The 20,123-nt window shown below is 43.9% G+C and overlaps 1 protein-coding gene across 1 annotated transcript in view; it reads left to right on the top strand.

Annotated features, from left to right (window-relative positions):
- LOC112231358 (gamma-aminobutyric acid receptor subunit alpha-3-like) overlaps positions 1 to 20,123 on the top strand; it is a 142,017-nt gene that overhangs the window by 96,998 nt on the left and 24,896 nt on the right. The window contains exon 6 of the mRNA XM_042311610.1: positions 19,463 to 19,545. Within this exon, the coding sequence (XP_042167544.1) occupies positions 19,463 to 19,545 (83 nt within the window). The remainder of the gene's footprint in view (positions 1 to 19,462; positions 19,546 to 20,123) is intronic.

The raw sequence follows: 20,123 nt of genomic DNA, 5'->3' as shown, positions 1-20,123 counted from the left end.
AGAAGATCTTATGTCAAGGCTTATTGAAGTTTTATGGTTGCAGGTTCACCTGGCATATCTAAAACATGTTCTTTTGGGGTGTTGCTATCGGCAAACCAAGTGCTAACAGTCCGTATCTAAATCATATGTGTGAAATGCTTGATAGTATATGCTGTGTCGTGTCTTTGGCTATGCCGGATTAAGTGATATGACATGCTATTCTATGAAATAATTTATCCGTAATTAATATTACCTGATTGAGCTAATCATGTAAATGTAATTAACTAGAGAGTTTGGCACCACAAAATAATATTTATAGAGCTGTTATCTTCCGAATAAACTCTTAAAGACCTAGTAATATTTTACATCAATAGCAGTCAATATTAATCGTCATCTTAATTCAATCTCATCTGAAAGTTGTAAATTCTTGATTATCTGCACAAACCCTGGCAAATAGGTTGAATCAGCAATACAAAATTGGGTTTAATCATTTATTTACTAAATACCTAACTAATCACACAGAATTACACATACACATAATTAATGATTACTTGATTACAAATTACGTCATAAAGGAAAACATCCCTAGCGGGCGGAACAGATATGACAGCTTGTTACACAAAAGAAAAGGGGCTGGGTTTGAGTGAAAGAGCGGGAAGACTGAGGAACAAAGAGAAGAAGCTGCGCTATCGTAAATACAGTATCTTATGCATTCTAAATTACCCTCCATTTGGAAAAGGAAAATGCAATAAATATTTACTCTGAGCTGCGCTTCAGTAGGTTGGTGGTAGATGGAAGGCCGTGTTGCCCAACCAAGTCCTTTGAAAAATGTCTCTGGTTGTCAATTGGATACGTTGTAGTAACGTTGTTGTGTGATAGACAGAATACTCTGTCTGTTCCTTCCTCACCCTCGTTTGCAGCGGCTGATGCTAACTCAACGGCTAGGAGGTATCACTTCTGTAGTGAATAAGAGTTCAAAGTTCATACCATTCGCAACCAAAGCTCACGCTGATGTTGGCTTCGTTCTGTAGTTATTATCTGAACCATTCTGACATCGGACCGTCGTCCTCACGTCCTTGGAACAGGAGGTTATATTGTCGTCAAGGGCTTATATAGGAAGGGAGAGGAGGGCGTGTTTGAAAAGTTTTATAGCCCATGTCCCTTCACAGTGGCAGGCCACTGATTGAGCAGAGCCCTATCTTATGAAAACCCAAATCTCACATTTTTGAAGCTAAAATCACATTTCATCCCATCACGAATAATTTCATATTCAAACATTTAAATTGAACAACAATTCCATGTGAATCCGATAACTCTGATGTGTAGACTTTCCACTGTAGTGTTTATGTCATCTTATCATTGATGAGAATGTCTCAGATGACAACCGAACTGACATATGTTCCATTGGTTGGATTACCAGAATATAGTTCATTTCCCCCCACCTTCTGATGTTCCCAGAATCTCTATGTTAACCAAGGGTTTTGCAAATGTAACATCAGTAGGGTAGAGAGAGGAAAAAGGATGGAAGAGGTAGGCCAACGTCATGAGAGTCCCCCAATGTTGGGTTCGATCTTGCGATTAACCTGCATGTTGCATACCAACATAAAAATGACCGTGGGTTGTCCTGGTTGTGGACCATCGTTGTGGTGCCCATCTAGTGGTCGACCCGGGAAGGGATTCTGCGAATGAAGTCCGCTCCATGGCTGGACAGCAGATGTCCAGTTGGAAGTCGCTGTTGCAGTCCCCCCTCTGGTGGTCGACCCGGGTAGGGTGTCTGCAAATGAAGAAGTCTGCTCCATGGCTGGGCAGCGGATGTCCGGATTGGGATCGCCGTTCTGGACCCGTCGTCTGGTCGTCCAGACTGGAAGATCTGGGCAGTAACTTAGGCGGATGTTAACAACGCACACACACTCATGAAATATATCATTACATTGGTTGTATGGGGAAGTTGTTTATGGCTCTATAACTTTCTACGTGCCGAAGAAAATGAAACAAAATGAATGAAAGCATAAACAAAACTAAATATAGTTATGCCACCTTAATCATCTAATTGGACTGTATTCTATCTATGTCCATGGTCTTGGCAAAATGGCCCTATCATGGCATTGTCATGGCATTGTCTAATGTCATATCTAGGGCTTTCCTAATTTGCGGGGTGTTGATTAGGGTACTATCTTACGTTGATAACTATATGATAAATCTACAGCTGTAAAGCACTAGTTTTGGGCAGTCTACAGGGATGATGTATGTACTTCCGGGAAGAAAACTGGTGAGTGCTGTAGCTGTAGAGTTAAAGGCCTCAAAATAAATGTTCAACTTTACTAAGGCTGGTATTTTGCTCGGACCCTTAAGTGATCCTAGCATAAATCCTAATTGGATGTTCCGTTGTGCATGTGTGTTTATGCTTACGCAAGCGCACATGTCAAGGGAAGGAAACCAAGTATCCTGGCAGATTACAACTTGTTCGGAATGAGTCTGACGTAGTCAGGTCATTTTCAGGTCAATGCCTGGAGGTCAGTCAGAATTGGTGTCAAGGGAGTCTGTAGTGGTTTTACTACCAGTCACTGTCTTCCACTATTGTAGTGGCGGTAGGTATGAAGAAGTATACTTCATAGCTATGTTATCCACGGAGGAGCTAACCTCATGACGGAAGTACTTAGACCAGTCGTACGTGGTGTGATCGTGGTTCATGACTTCTAATAACTTTTCTCCTGAACGGAGGGTTCTATTTATTAGTGATATGTGTGTTAACCATTGGAAAAGTGCAATGGAGATTCCCCTTCCCAGTGTTGCACTCTGAGTGACTCCTATGTTGCTGTTCTGCTCCTCACTGTTCTTAAAGGGGAGTTTACAACTAGATTTGATTTATGCTCTGGTGGTCTCGTACGGTGTTGTCCGTAGTCTCGACCCCCACCAGCCTCGATAAGGCTCATCATGGGTCTGGGCTACTATTCCCCCCTTTGTATTTCGGGACCCACCCTGTCAGGGTAGCCATCCAGCGCGTCCTCTATGTCAGCTAGGAACGTCTCAGTATCGTTTGGCTGACATGGAACGGGGTCAAAGGTGGGGAAATTCTTGACGAGTTTGTCAAGGTATTCCGCATCAAGCGGGCGGAGAGGGTTGGCTTCATCCTGTGGGGAAAGTGAGGCCGAAAGGCCAAGAGGAGAAGCCAAGCTTTGGCTTTGTTGGCCAAGAGGTGCCGTATTACTCAGTGCCGAATGGCCAAGACGAGAAGACTGAGGAACACTTAATGGAGGCAATGTCTGAAACCTATCGTCTTCACTAGTTTGAGTGCAGGGCTCCGGTTGCTTGGATGGATAGCCACGCTGTAGAGCGTGACCATTCTGGACTTCCTCCAGATGGTACCTAAGGGTGGTATTCTGCTGCAATGCAGAGTCCACTTAAGCGCTTAGAGTACTGATTTTGTACATGTGAGTGTCGCACTTGCTCCTTCAGGTCTCAAACTTATCTGTCATGGTTTGCAGATAGAGTTCTTGAGTACGGAGCGAGAGATTCAGTGATGAGATTTCTTCCGCTTGCTTAGAAATCAAGATTTCCATCTTCATCACCTGAGTTCTCTCATCATTCATTTGGTCAGCGACTTCAATGAGTTCTGCTGATTTGTCATCCAACTAAGTCATTGTGTTCATTAATTGATTGTCTTTGGTCTGCAGAATTCTGAGTAGAACCGTGTTACTCTGAGTAATGTTCAACAAAACTGCCTGCATGTTATCAAATTGCGCTCCTGTTTGTAGATACCTCAACAGAGTATGACTGTAGCAGTGACTATGACTAGCAGTGAGTAGGTCCGGAAACATGTTGGACGAAACCTACTGAGTCGATGATGGCTCCAAAAGCCTTTTGGAGTGGGTCGGTGGACTTTACCATGTGAATATTAGTCACCAAATATTACATTATTATCTGCCATGACTACAAGATCCGTTAATAATTCAGGGAACTCAGTAAGAAACGCTGTATATGGCCCAGGAGGCCTGTAAACAGTACCTATAAAAAGTGATTGAGTAAGCTGCATAGATTTCATGACTTGAAGCTGAAAAGATGAAAACGCAGTCGTTTTTTTTGTAAATTTAAGTTTGCTATCGTAAATGTTAGCAACACCTCTGCCTTTGTGGGATGCGCGGTGATATGGTCACTATTGTAACCAGGAGGAGAGGCCTCATTTAACACAGTAAATTCATCAGGCTTAAGCCATGTTTCAGTCAGGCCAATCACATCAAGATTATGATCAGTGATTAGTTCATTGACTATAACTGCCTTGGAAGTGAGGGATCTAACATTAAGTAGCCCTATTTTTAGATGTGAGATATCACAATCTCTTTCAATAATGACAGGAATGGAGGTCTTTATTCCAGTGAGATTGCTAAGGCGAATACTGCCATGTTTAGTTTTGCCCAACCGAGATCGAGCACATTCTCAATAGGGATTGCTGAGCTGACTACACTGACTGTGCTAGTGGCAGACTCCACTGAGCTGGCAGGCTGGCTAACAGCCTGCTGCCTGGCCTGCACCCTATCTCATTGTGGAGCTAGGGGAGTTAGAGCCCTGTCTATGTTCGTAGATAAGATGAGAGCACCCCTCCACCCCTCTTGGTCCTGTTTGTGGGTGAGTCCTAGAAAGAGGGCCAGTTATCTCCAAATTCTATCTTTTGGGAAGGGCAGAAAGCAGTTTTCAACCAGTGATTGAGTTGTGAGACTTTGCTGTAGAGCTCATCACTCCCCCTAACTGCGAGGGGGCCAGAGACAATTACTCAATGCGACACATCTTTCTAGCTGATTTACACGCTGAAGCTATGTTGCGCTTGGTGACCTCTGACTGTTTCATCCTAACATCGTTGGTGCTGACGTGGATAACATTATCCCTATACTCTCTACAATCGCCAGTTTGAGCCTTAGCCAGCACCATCTTCAGATTAGCCTTAACGTCGATAGCCCTGTCCCCTGGTAAACAGTGTATGATCGCTGGATGATTCGTTTTAAGTCTAATATTATGGGTAATGGAGTAGCCAATGAATAGGGTTTTCAATATGTCAGAGCTAATGGTCGGAGGCTTTGGTGTCTCAGTAACGGGAGAAGGAGAGACCAGAGAAGGCTCGGCCTCTGACTCCGACCCGTTGCTTAATGGGGAGAACCGGTTGAAAGTTTCTGTCGCGTGAATGAGCGACACCGGTTGAGAATTCCTACAGCATTCCCTTCCAAAAGCCATGACAATATTGTCCAGCTGCGGGGACTGTGCGAGGGGATTTATACTACTATCTGTACTTATTGGTGGCACAGACGCTATTTCATCCTTTCCTACACTTAAATTACCCTTGCCTAACGATTGCGTCTGAATTGCTATCCTGGTCATAAGGCGATCGTTCTCCTGTATATTATGAGTACAGCGACTGCAATTAGAAGGCATAATGTTAATGTTACTACTTAGCTTCGGCTGGTGGAGGTCCTGACAAACCACATCCAGATAAAGCGTCCGGGGTGAAAAAGTTGAATGAAAAAAGTTGAGCGAGGGGAAAAAATTTATATATAAATAGGTAATTAAAAAGTAAAAACTGTAAGGTTGGCAGATAGCAAAGTAAAGTTAGCAACAAACCGCACAGCATCATGTAAACAAGTCTTTCAGCATGCTTATAGAGAGGGGCACTCAACATATGACACTGACACATTTGACGGAGGATTGGTTGAAAGAAATTGATAAGAAGATTGTGGGAACTTTACTGTTAGATTTCATAGCAGCCTTTGATATTGGCCATAACCTGTTATGAGAAAAAGTATGTGTTATGGCTTTTCAACCTCAGCCATATCGTGGATTCAGAGCTGTCTATCTAATAGAACTCAGAGAGGGTTTTCTTTTAAAGGAAGCTTCTCAAATGTCAAACATGTAAAGTGTGGTGTACCGCATGGCAGCTCTCAATGCCCTCTACTCTTTTTTTTTAAACTTTTTTTTTACCAATGTCTTGCTACTGGCATTTAACAAAGCATGTGTGTCTATGTATGCTGATGGTTCAACCATATACACCTGCGCACCACAGCTAAAATGTTTGCACCTGGGGCCTGTGAAAAGACCCCTGGTGGCACGTCTGGTGGTGTAGGTGTGTGTGTCAGTGCTGTATGTATTTGGAATTTCCAACACATGAATATTTCTTATAAAACAATAAGTGACGCAGTCAGTCTTTCCTCAACTCTTAGCCAACTCTTAACCCTCTGATTAAAATGAAGAGCAAGATGTGTGGCTCTGTTCTTGGCCAGCTGGAGCTTAACTAGGTCTTTCTATGCAGCACTTGACGGGACAAATATCTAATATCAAATATCAAGTAAAATACAATAAGAGTCTGCAGGACTTGCATTGTGGAGTGTGGTGTCAAAAAAGCAGAGCATCTCTTTATTACGGACAGATCTCTACCCATCTTTACAACCATTGAATCTATATGTTTTGACTATGACAGTTTACAATCTAAGGTAACACCAAGTAATTGTGTCTCTTTAACTTGTTCAAACAGCCACACGATTCTTTACCAGATTCAGCTCAGGTCTAGAATTTAGGGAATGATTTGTACCAAATACAATGCTCTTAGTTTTAGAGATTTTCAGGACCAGTTTATTACTGGCCACCCACTCCAAAACACTGCAACTCTTTGTTTACGGGTTTGAGTGACTTCATTAGTTTTACCAAATGAAATATTAAAGCCACACGATACAGGCTTTCAATCCACACTAAAGAGTAGAACTATATTGACAAATTATACATAGCCAAACTATTCAACATGGACGAGCATCCAACCTGGAGGAAAGTTTATTTTTCTACAGTAGGCCTACATCTGTCACTCAGCTGATGGCCCAAATCAGCTCATCAACTCAGCCAGGGAAACACAGTAGACTATTATGGGTTTTCACACCTTTCATTATGTGACAATGGATAGGCTAACGGATAGCCTACATAATTTATTGGAATATAATCAAATAATAAGGGGGTTATTGCACCAATCGATGGCACTAGATTATCGCCAGATTAAACCATCAATACGTGCTAATTTCACCCGCGCACTGATCTCAATTGCAACCATTATTGGTCACCTCCTTTACCACTCCCTAAAAGATTATGTCGGTGTTACCTTGGTCCTGCTTGCAACCAAAGTCTTTCAAGATACAGTATGTTGGCCCTCTAGGTTGGTGAGGTAATCAGAACAATTTAGGTTGTTTTTGAACAGACTAAAAGCGATTTATAGATTTGACAAGCATTTCCGTACAATATAAATAAAGTGTTTCATTGTTTACCATGGCAAATCTACTGTGGCAATTTACCCGACACTTTGTATGAATGGAAACTAATGTTGATGTTACCTGCTGTTATTATTCTATTCTCCAAAAGTGTCTGGCATGGTCATTTCTTATCAAGATCGGGGGTACAATATTTGAAATGTCTATATAAATCAAGTCAATGGTTTCTTTGTGCCAGAAGGGGATTGGCGGGAATTGAACCCACATGGCTTCTTTTCAGATACATTTTTGTACATTTGAATGTTTCAGTAACAGGACCTAGGCCTTGCGTTTGAGCGAGCAAGTAAATTATTTTGATAGCAAGCCCTGATCCCAATGACTCAACTGTCTCTGCATGGAGAGAACGAGAACTGGTCTTTTTCAGGGACTCACGGGGCTCATTTGAATTTACTGATGCAGCAGGAAAATTCTTAGTGACAAAAGAGTGATCAAGTTAAGATCTAACATCTGTATGTCACCTTTTGTCCCTCTATTGCAGTGTATTGTAGCTGTTTGGTGGTGGCATTTTGAGGGCAGAGTGACGGGGGGGGGTTAAATAATAGATCCAGGACTGGATGTTTATTGCTGTTTTATCGCTGTCTCTTCACAAAGTGCCTTGCCCTTCACAGTTCTACCAGTTGTGTCTTAAAGACAGGCTGCAGTTGTCTCCAACAGCATTTTATGGAGAGTGCATTATGTTTTCATGAATTAAAGAGTACTGTGTGCACAAACTGCCTGTGGTAAATGTGACTGATACAAAAGATAGATTACACTTCCATAGCACCCAGCGCTGCGAGGTCAGCTGTCTCAAAGGCAGCCTCTAAGCTATGACAGGAAACTAAGCGATGCCTTCCTCTCTTTACATAAGACCCTGGTGAAATGAGAAATAGTGTAATGTAAACAGTTATTCCTTTCCATCTGGGGTCGTTGCCAAACTTCAGTCCTTTAGAGTGGCTGGTTGATATACTCTCAGATCGTCCGTCATGATGACATAGTGTGGTAATTGGTCATTCATTAAACTAGTATAGCAGGTCAAGCGTAGCCTGAGTGCCAGTCTGTTTCTGTTTGTGCCAAGTCCTGGCACTCAGGATAGGTCAGGTCAGAGACATATATAGAGAGAGTTCAGCCAACTTTGACACACAACGCCATGTTGGTGTCCTTTTACTTTTTTATGATGCACATATGACACATTGTTGACACATTGTTGACACATTGTTGAACCATTGTTGAACCATTGTCGAACCAGTGTTGAACCATTGCTAATAGTTGCCAATATTACTACAGCTTGAAGATTGTCATATTGTAATCGGTGTAGTGAATGTCCCAAACATTTCTGAATCCTACTATGGTTTCTACTTGTACAGTATTTTGTATTTCCATAGTAGCATTTCATGAAACACATTCATTGTCCTGTCACAAACAGCCCCAGAGCCCAGCAGATGGAAAGGTCCCAGTAATATGTTGCAGATTCAATCAGTAACAGGATTCCTTCTAGAACTCAACAGGTGGATTCTGCAGCAGTATGCATTTCTGCACTACAGGCAGAAGCAGGCATTATGCCGAGAGAGGAGGGAGGGGGGGTCAACATTCCAAGACACAAGAAGAACAAGAGAGACACGGACTGTGGTTTTGTTTGGTGAAACGGACATCGTGGTGCGGTCTAATCAAAGGCCGGCCGAAGTCACAGTGCTTATTATGAGGCTGGCTGCAGCCCTCATTTCTGCCACACAGCCAGGCCGTCACTGACCGGATTCAGCCCTGATTTGCTCAACAAGGAAAGTTATTGGCTGGAGGCAGTCAGCACTGCCTTTATACACAGTCTGTCTATATGCTGTCTGTTGGGGATGGGATGGTGCACTGCAGATTGCTCTGTAAAACGACAGTAAATATGGGAGCTCTGGCCCTCCCACTATCCAGCAGCGGAGAGGAGAGCAGCCTGCATTCATTCCCCAGTTTTGTTGAAACTGTGTCTCCATTTAGGCCATCTCTCGCTCATCCATTATCCTCTTCTTCCTCCAGTACTCTGTGTCTCTGCATCTCTCCATGATCCCCTTCTTCCTCCAGTACTCTCTGTGTCTCTGCATCTCTCCATTATCCTCTTCTTCCTCCAGTACTCTCTGTGTCTCTGCATCTCTCCATTATCCTCTTCTTCCTCCAGTACTCTCTGTGTCTCTGCATCTCTCCATTATCCTCTTCTTCCTCCAATACTCTCTGTGTCTCTGCATATCTCCATTATCCTCTTCTTCCTCCAGTACTCTCTGTGTCTGCATCTCTCCATTATCCTCTTCTTCCTCCAGCACTCTCTGTGTCTCTGCATCTCTCCATTATCCTCTTCTTCCTCCAGTACTCTCTGTGTCTCTGCATCTCTCCATTATCCTCTTCTTCCTCCAGTACTCTCTGTGTCTCTGCATCTCTCCATTACCCTCTTCTTCCTCCAGTACTCTCTGTGTCTCTGCATCTCTCCATTATCCTCTTCTTCCTCCAGTACTCTCTGTGTCTCTGCATCTCTCCATTATCCTCTTCTTCCTCCAGCACTCTGTCATTCTGCATCTCTCCATTACCCTCTTCTTTCTCCAGTACTCCCTGTGTCTCTGCATCTCTCCCTCACCCTCTCTGATTGCCCCAGACACATCTTTGTTCCAATTTGTAATCATGTAGTGAAGCAATGTCTGTGTGCATAACTACAATTAAGGTACATCCATCTATTTAGATCATCAGTCCAGTGCCCTTGTCATTTTTGCCAAGGATAATGTCCATTTTAATGATGATGATGGTTTTGATAGGGATGAAATACGTGTCAGTTCATTCTTGTCATTTATCACTACCTTGCATACTTTCTTTTGTTTGTTCAAACCTACAAAAAATGATAGACAAGACGCTAACGATGCAGCAGCAGCCTGTCGACGTTGTCACGTTTCTGCGGATGTGCACATGTAATGGATGTGCTTGAGGGAGCTCCATCCATTATGGGGGATAGGCTGGGCTGACAGCATGGGAAACACAGGCGGCATTGTGAATAGCGCTCCAAACTTACAGCGCACATGCTGCAGCCAGGTATCGCACACATCTGTTCCATGTTGACTGGATGGAGGATGCTCCCTCTGGGGGACTGACACTTCATTTAGGCTCTTTTTCTTAGGAGTTTCTAGACATGTGCAGCTTGAGTTCAGTGGATTTCATTCTAAATGAAAAAGTACAGTCACTCACTCAGTCATATTTTTTCCTTCAAGTATTACATGGCCATGGTCAATATATTCAGATTTAAAACATTAACATCTTCTGAGAGTATAATGCAATTTTATTTTATTTCTGCTTTTAATTGTAGCTCAATATTTTACTGGGGGAAAAAATGTATGATGAAGATATTATACAGTACATTATAGAGCACTATCAGCCGTTAATGGAAACATTACATGAGATTCATACAGCCCTTCTCTATGTTACTTGGCAAGGTATAAAAGTTTTTCCCCTCCCTCCCTCTCCAGGTTCTTTTAAGTTTCCCTTGACCTCCTGGTGACATTCCCATCCATCTCGGGCAGCCAGCCGCAGCAGATTGTTAGCCTGGGATTAGCCCCGTGGTGGAGCCCCATTCAGCATGACTTTTACTCCCTGTCCCTGGCTGTCCCTGTCTCTGTCCTCTTCACAGCCCTTCAGCCCTCCCCTGGCCTCGCCCCAGCACTCGATATGGGGGCGGCAGGGGTTAGGATTTAATTGCATGTTCAGCACTATAACAGGCACTCTCTTTGGGTGCCTATTGGCAAAGCCCTGTCACAGAGCCAATAGTGATGTCTCCACCTTGTGAGGGGAATGAGAGTCACTGACCAGGCAGAGGTGGGGGGAGATGGGATGGGGGAGTTAAAACAACCATGGGGGCAGATGAGGTGTTAGATAGTTAAGGGCAGGCATGTATTTCTAGTCATTTAGCTCGCTGACGTAATACACGGAGGGAGATGGCTATTAATGTCTGCCTGTGAGTAATTGTTGCACATGGAGGTCTTAAGGTTACCTCTACAGTGCTGCCTTGGAATGCCAGATGGAATTGGAGGGCGTGTGCTCTTTGTTGCCTCTCTCAGTGCGTGCCAGCTCCACTCTCTGCAGTTGTCCCTGTTGATTTAGCCAGCTGCAAATGACACCTCACCGGGGTCAGCAGTATGAAGTGGCAGCCAGGCACTGAGATCTATAGTGAGGGGAGCGAATTTGGAACAGGCTGAGGTGCCTTTTATCACTCCAGCCCTTTTTCTGCAAACCTTGTCTCCATCTCTACTGCGTAGAAGGGTTCAGTAAGGGTGAGTCATTAAAAGTTAAAGTACAAAGATTCAGAGCGTTGTTTAAATACTGTACAGAAATGTGCATGTTCACAAAGGTAGGGAATAAAGTGGTGATTAATCATAGAATGGGGCCTACAGCATGGGGCCTACAGCATGGGGCCTACAGCATGGGGCCTACAGCATGAGGCCTACAGCATGGGGCCTACAGCATGAGGCCTACAGCATGGGGTCTACAGCATGGGGCCGACAGCATGGGGCCTACAGCATGGGGCCTACAGCATGGGGCCTAAAGCATGGGGCCTACAGCATGGGGCCTAAAGCATGGGGCCTACAGCATGGGGCCTACAGCATAGTATGGGTCCTACAGCATGGGGCCTACAGCATAGCATGGGGCCTACAGCAGAGCATGGGGCCTACAGCATAGCATGGGGCCGACAGCATGGGGCCTACCACATGGGGCCTAAAGCATGGGGCCTACAGCATAGCTCCCAGCATGGCTCCCAGCTTGGTTCCCAGCTTAGCTGGGGCGGCAGGTAGCCTAGTGGTTAGAGCGTTGGACTAGTAACCAAAAGTTTGCAAGAACAAACCTCCAAGGCCTACAGCAGAGCATGGGGCCTACAGCATAGTATGGGTCCTACAGCATGGGGCCTACAGCATAGCATGGGGCCTACAGCATAGCATGGGGCCTACAGTATGGGGCCTACAGCATGGGGCCGACAGCATGGGGCCTACAGCATGGGGCCTACAGCATGGGGCCTAAAGCATGGGGCCTACAGCATGGGGCCTACATCATAGTATGGGTCCTACAGCATGGGGCCTACAGCATAGCATGGGGCCTACAGCATAGCATGGGGCCGACAGCATGGGGCCTAAAGCATGGGGCCTACAGCATAGCTCCCAGCATGGCTCCCAGCTTGGTTCCCAGCTTAGCTGGGGCGGCAGGTAGCCTAGTGGTTAGAGCGTTGGACTAGTAACCAAAAGTTTGCAAGACCAAACCCCCAAGGTAAAAATCTGTCATTCTGCCCCTGAACAGGGCAGTTAACCTACTGTTCCTAGGCCATCATTAAAAATAAGAATTTGTTCTTAACGGACTTGCCTAGTAAAATAAAGATTTTTTTTAAAAGCTCCCATTATAGCCCTGCATGTGTTTTGGAATTTACTGTAAGTATTTTAAACAATACATTCCACTGTATGTTGAATATAAAACCTGGTTGCCGTTATACAACATCATTAGGAACGACGGTAGTACTTACGTCTGACCCTGGATTCATGCTTAAACTAATGAAATCTTCAATACTTTCTGCTCCTATACTGATGAGTATATCATATGAGATGAGAGAGAAAAAATATATAAGAAAACAAAATTGCCTCTAGCTAAACAAACAACATTGGAATTGAAGTACAAACACTGCTGATAATTGTGGCATGTTTTCTCCTCTGGAACATCATCATTGATAGTGATGTGTGGGTTGGTGTGCATCCTTGTGAAATACTGACAACACAATCATACAGTGACAGATAGCACTAAGTCAGCTGACCTCCTAGTAAGGATATCTGGATGTACTCTTGTCCCAGGGGAGTCAAGTGTTTAATAGACATTTAAAGTGCCTTTTGGCTGAAGTCTTAATAGTAGTCTGCCAGGCTAATAGAACTCTCCTTATAACACTTCCAATAACTAGGCAAGTCATTTAAGAACAAATCCTTATTTACGATGACGGCCTACCCTGACCAAACCCCAACGACGCTGGGCCAATTGTGCGCCGCCCTATGGGTCTCCCAATCACGGCTGGTTGTGATACAGCCTGGAATCAAACCAGGGTCTGTAGTGACAACTCTAGCACTGAGATGCAGTGTGCCACTCGGGAGCCCTCTGGTCTCCTCTGTACAGGAGACCAGAGGAGGAATGGGTTAATAAAATGTATTAACCCATTGAAACCTAAATGATCAGGAGATGTCATTGCAGTTCATGTCCTTGCACATGTTGTACACTGAAGAACATTTAAAAATGTTATACAAGGCAACCAGTGGTCTAAAAGAGGAAACCATTTTCCTCGGGCCAGTGGTATAACATACTCATGCTGACATGACTAGCAGGGATAAGTTGCCCTGAATGAATGAGTCTATTCTGTAACTTTTGTCAGCTCTGGTGAACTGCAGGTGTAGGACATGAGTTCACATCAGCTTCCTTCACAACAGACTACTTCTGAACAGGAGCAAAAGACCAGAGTGAAAGGTCACCCAAAATGGCTCCCCGAATGAGTGTTTCAAAAAGAGATTCAAACCAGAGATGACTTGAGAGTCACATTATTCTGGTGATTGAACTGCAGTAGACCATGTGTATGTGACCAATAAAATTTGATTTGATTTGAGTAGAGTCTGGATGGAATTAAGACTAAGCTTTACAAGTATCATTGGCTCAGCAGGTACGTTTCCTTGCACAAGTCACCCTCTGAGGTAACAAGATGACATTAAGAGCAGAGAAAACATCCCGCCTGCCTCTTACAGGATATAATGTAACTCCCCAGTTAAAAAACTCCCAAGTTTATACTTGTAAACCTCCTCCAACTATTCTTTTGTTCTTCTAAAATCAGCGGAACTCGAGCACACACACACTACCCTAATTATGAGGTGGCTGAGCAGCTAACAGGGCGTGAAATGCCCCGTTACAATATGTGTCAGTCACAGCTGTGGCCAAATGAGTGGTGACGTGGGAACCAACCCTCCCCATCCCATTTCCTCCATGCCCAGCACTCCTCTCCCTGCATGGTCTCAGGAGCCCCTACCAACATCCTGCTAAACGCCCGTAGGTGTGTCAATCAGAACGCAGGCTGAAACAGAGTAGAGACAGATCCCTGACTGAGTTTGACTTTATTTCCATCTGTGTCAAGGTTACACATTCACGCAGCAAATCTGTAATGCACCTGACAGCCAAGCCAAAGTCTCCCGTCACTGTTGCTGTCTATTTAACAGGCTCTAGCTGGCTCTTTGGCTGCCATTGTCTCGTCACATGTCTCAATAAACGTGCCCTTGTGCAGGTTCACAAACAGTTAGTGTTTCAGTGTACAAACATCATTAAAATGGACCCCTTGGCTCCAATTAGACAACACCCCTAGGAGGAGGATGGCAGCAGTGTTTAGTATTATTTTCACCACTGAAAATGCCACTGAGAATCTGTTTTATGGACCCAGAGATGCTTGACATCAGTTAGAGTACGAGAAAGTAATTAAACCTGAATCTGTGTGAAAACAAACTACCCGTATTTACCCAGCACAAAGACTCCTAATCCAATAACATGCAGCAAACACAGAGCGAAGGTCAGACAGAAAATACAGTTTTTATTTGGACGGCCCTAAACCCAATGCTGAATTCAATGTTGTACTTTCTTTCTCCTCGGCACATGTCTGCTTATTATATAAAGGGTCAATAAAAAACAGACGGGAAGTCATGGCACAGAGAGCAGAGCATTTTTGTTTTGAATGAAGACCCATAGTAAATGACAGTCATGTTGCTCAAGTGGACAACACATACAGCCCTATCCAAGGTTTCTAAGCAACCAGACCCTGACATACATCAACACAATGCATAGAACCACTCTGAGAAGACTCGATTGTGTGTTACCACCATAATTACCACTGTAGTTAGTTACTACCATTTTTACAGCTACCTCTCATTTCAATATGCATATTCCACTATAGGATTTAGCCCAATGTAGCAGTAAATGAATTGTGTGGTGCGAGAGTAGTACTGTGCGTTTCACAGCATTTCCGCAAGTCATTGTGGATAACGGTAATTACGGAGATCTTCTCTCGAGCTAATTGCCGTGCGTTGTTATAACTGTGAGAGCCAGGCATCAGAACCTAAGGAATAGCACTGTGGGAAAAACCTTGGTTGGATAGTTATATGGATAGTAATATTGTAATCCTTGATTAGTGCTTAAAAGCCAAGGGCAGAGCTGTACAAATGTAATGGCTTTCCTGATCTTATGACCTATGAGCTCACCACTCGCATAGTCAGACAAAAGCAGAAAGGACACTCTTGTGATGTATACTCTGGGGTGCAGGATATCTGTGATAAGGTTTGCAAAGCTACCGCTAATTTACCAAATGTTACCAGAATATTGAGTAATTTTGGTAATTAACAGCTAATCTATGGCACAGGATATAACTTATACTTCAATATCTTAATTTTTTAAAATTCATATATAGTATTCATTTTTTAATATCTGTCCATATTGTCAATGAGTTTCTAGTGGATAGACCATATGGTTCAATAGAAAATTGCCTAATTAAAAAATATCTAATCAATAATAGTATTATTTTCCATTAACTCTGCAACTCTTCCAACTATTGACTTTTTCGAAACTGCCACCAGTTGGTGCCAAAACATTTACAACAAAGACATATTGACATACAGTTGTAAAATAAATACAAGTGTGTGAAACATGCTGAAATCCTCATATTAAACACCAATGGTACTCACAAAGTTGATTGTTTATATTTAGGTTAATTAATGTTTTGCAGTTTTGTCATAATTTGTTGATGTTATTCACATTTTTAAATCCTCTTATTTAAATCCTCTTAATCCTGATTATCACACCTGTGATAATCTGAAGTACCCATAACTACCCATTAGAAGGTTTACAGTAATATACTTTCACTTTGCAACCCTATCTATGAAATGTTATGTTGACCTTGTGGAAAGGTAAATTCTCCATTATGTTGCATTTGACTGATTGAATGTCTGCTTAGCAGATGCAGGGGTCATTCACTAGCCTTCCATAAAATGTACAGCTCTGTTGTAGTCCATCTCTCTCTTGTCACCACCACGCCCCCACCCCCTCCTCCTCTCCCAGGGGTGTTTTCCTTCGGAGGAGGTGGAGTAGGTGGGGTACGGTGTCATCATTACAGTAGCGTATGGTCTCACCAGGGATTTCTGTCTTGGAGAGGGAGACTCATTGATCATGATCCAGAGTCCCCAGCTATGATGATAAGTATGATGATGAACGATCCGCCCTGGACCTGACAGTAGATTTTTCACTCATCACACCGAGGAGGGGGTATACGTGGCTGGCTCTAGCCTTTTGGTGGCCCTAAGCAAAAAAAATGTTGTGGCCCCCCCAATTGATGGTGGATAGAAACATTTGTTTTAAAGTCAATTTCCTGCAATTTTATAACAAATGTCATGGAATTCTACTTATGGTATTTTGCCATCGGGCAGAGAGACATTTTTGCCATTTTAAAGCAAGTTTTCTGCAGTTCTACACATTTAGATTTGAGGCAAAGAGAATATTTTGCAATTTTATAACACATTTCCAGCAATTCTACTAATTTTGACATATGGCAGAGTGAAATTGTTGCAGTTTTAATGCTAATTTCCTGCAATTCTGCTCATTTTGCTATGAGGTGGCAATTTTTCTTTCAGTTTTAAAGCTAATTTCCTGCAATTCTACACATTTTTCCATGACTTATGCCATGTTAATGATAACTGAATGATAATGACTAACAAAGTCAATTGGGGCACCCTGGAGGTTTAGATAACTGGCAAGACTAAACTTACCAATCTAAAAATTGTTAGCTGGCACGAGTAAATGAGTGACTATCAGTGAATGACAAAATGAGAAAAACTGCTGATGCACAACCAAATTTCTTGTGTATTCTACTATTCTAACTCCAACAGTAAGTTGAAACCCAACTGAGTATCTTTTTTCTGTTCGTCGCTTATGCCTGGAGCCGGCCCTGGGTGTGTGTCTCAGCACCAGACAAAGGTCCAGTGTCAGCGTGTGACGTGACCATTTGTTCTCTGTGAAGTGTATATGTCAAGTTGAAAGCTTATTACAACAAAGAGAGCAGAAGTGATAGATTGAAAGGCAGACTCTGAAAGTCCTCCAGAAGCTGTGAATCACCCAAACAGACCTCTAGCTAGTAATGCAATAGAGTTCCATCAACACAGACTCATCTTCTCCACTGGCCAGATTGAGAAGTAATGGGAGAAGTTTTCAGGAGCTGGTGAGGTATGGAGTAGAACTTCAAATAAAGGGGGGTGGGGGTGGGTGGAGTGGAACACACACCTCCCTCTAAGGCCCCCTGGAGCTCCGACAGAGACAAGGTGCTACAGGCTCTGGCGATGGCACTGTGATCGATGCAGCTGTTATTCGGGAGGCGGCAACGGGAGAAGGAGGGGTTGGCCCCATGAGGCCATTTTTGCTGTGGCTTCCCGGCCGACAGGCACACATACACTCACGCACACACAGGAAGGCCATTAATTGTCAGCAGCAAAGTGTTCTTCTTCCTCCAAGTATAGTTCATTTTCAAGGCCAAGAACATCATAACCATTATGGTTGAAGGTTACCCAGGGGGTAAGATGCTTTATCTCATTAAACACTTATGAGTGGTGGTGCAGTGTAGACTTTATGACGTCTTGATGGCAGGAGCAGGGGACATTGCTCAAAATCACAGCAGTGTTCTACTAGACTCAAGTGTAGGGAAGTATTTACCAGAATGGAGTTTATTAGGTCACAGGGTTAATTGAATGATTGACCTGCTGCATTTTAATGAAAGGGAGAGGACACAAAATAGAAATCGATGGGTTTTATTAACAATGGTGGGGAATGCATTGGAGCCTGAAAAATTGTGTTTTTCTCAGGGTTACTATTCCCCCGAATGCATTGCTGTATATTGTATTCCAAAAACAAATTACAGTACTAACGAAGAATCTCTCAATTCCATATACATTTTCTGTACATAATGCCTATACCTATGTCATTGCTCAGGAAGAAGCATGTTCTGTTTCTTATCCTGGTTCCAGTAGGTGTTGATAAGGTTCCATGGGGCCCATAGATCTGTTTCCACTGCCATCTAAAGCAAGCCCCCGTCAAATAAACTATGGACAGGTCTCCAGAGCAGTCTGGCTGGCTGCTCCACAGGTCTCCAGAGCAGTCTGGCTGGCTGGCCCAGAGGTCTCCAGAGCAGTCTGTCTGGCTGCTCCACAGGTCTCCAGAGCAGTCTGTCTGGCTGCTCCACAGGTCTTCAGAGCAGTCTGTCTGGCTGCTCCACAGGTCTCCAGAGCAGTCTGTCTGGCTGCTCCACAGGTTCCAGAGCAGTCTGTCTGGCTGCTCCACAGGTCTCCAGAGCAGTCTGTCTGGCTGTTCCACAGGTCTCCAGAGCAGTCTGTCTGGCTGCTCCACAGGTCTCCAGAGCAGTCTGTCTGGCTGCTCCACAGGTCTCCAGAGCAGTCTGTCTGGCTGCTCCACAGGTCTCCAGAGCGGAGTAGTCTGGCTGGCTGACTAGCTGGGTCCTACTGGTGGATGGAGGGAGTTGGAGCTTTGAGCTCCGCTAATGGGAAAACAGACAAATCACTGGCAACCCAGACACCGCAGCCCTCAGCAGACACATTGATGTCCAGACGCACTACAGTACGTGACTGCACATGCTGACTGTTCCCCTCTCACATCGCCCCTCATCCCCCTTCCCTCCCCTCCCCTCCATTCTCTTTTCAACAAAACCCAAATGTCAGGTCAGTCTCAGAACAGTAGAGTATCTCTTGCGCACCACAATATTCCCCTGCCATCAGGGGCAGGACAACCTTGGGTGGCCGTAAGGAGACGTAGTGTATACTTACTGTATTCAGATACAGAGGAAAATGACTAAGGCCCTGTCATTCATGTTTCTATTGCAGCTCTACGTGACAGGATGAAAGTCTAATTGTGCAGAATGGTGTGCAGTAAAAGTTATTGAAGTAGGCGTCCAGTGTCGAGCCACTGCTTTGCCCTTTAGAAAGATACTGAACAGGATCTGGCAAATGAAAAGGATGTCTCAACATATAAAGTGTTAACATACAGTATGTGTTGCTACCATGTGACAGGTGTCATGGAGGGTTTAAGAATAGTTTATATATTCCAGCCAGTCCACTGACATGTCCTTGTTGTTTTTTTCCCTCTCTGACCAGGCTAACCATCCACGCTGAATGTCCCATGCACTTGGAGGATTTCCCCATGGATACACATGCCTGCCCTCTGAAGTTTGGGAGCTGTAAGTCTCTCTAGATATACATCTGATTCTGGTCCATATAGCTGACATCACAGAAATAGAGGTCATAGATCAAAATCAAATCAAATTTGATTTGTCACATGCACCAAACACAATGAAATGCTTACTTACAAGCCCTTAACTGTAAAAAGTAAAACATTTCATCAAAAGTAACAATACCGAGGCTATATACAGACGTATACATGTTAAACAATGGTCTGTTGTTCTCCACCATATCAATCAAAGGTTTAAATCCATTTAATCTGGCCGCAGCCTTGGACCGTGTGAATTGCATGTGGAGTGTAATAGACATCTTGTCCATTAGTTCTGTCTCCATCCCTGCCGCTTATGGGTCCTTTTGTAGAGCAGAACTTTTTGTGGAAGGCACTACACAGTGCACAGATCCCCTCGTGCACTCAACGTCATCGAGATTTGTCGAGTTTCCTTGTAGGCGGACTATTTTGCGGGGAAAACTATGTCAAACTCATTTAGCCCTGGAGGACGCGTTTGGTCTTTAACGAGGTCCGGAGGGCCGCACTGAATTTTGCCGGGGCGGCAGTGTAGCCTAGTGGTTAGAGTGT

The sequence above is a fragment of the Oncorhynchus tshawytscha genome, linkage group LG33 (assembly GCF_018296145.1).
Source record: "Oncorhynchus tshawytscha isolate Ot180627B linkage group LG33, Otsh_v2.0, whole genome shotgun sequence".
Lineage (NCBI taxonomy): Eukaryota > Metazoa > Chordata > Actinopteri > Salmoniformes > Salmonidae > Oncorhynchus > Oncorhynchus tshawytscha.
Note: the sequence above shows the minus strand (reverse complement) of the source record. Positions and strands in the feature narration are given on the sequence as shown.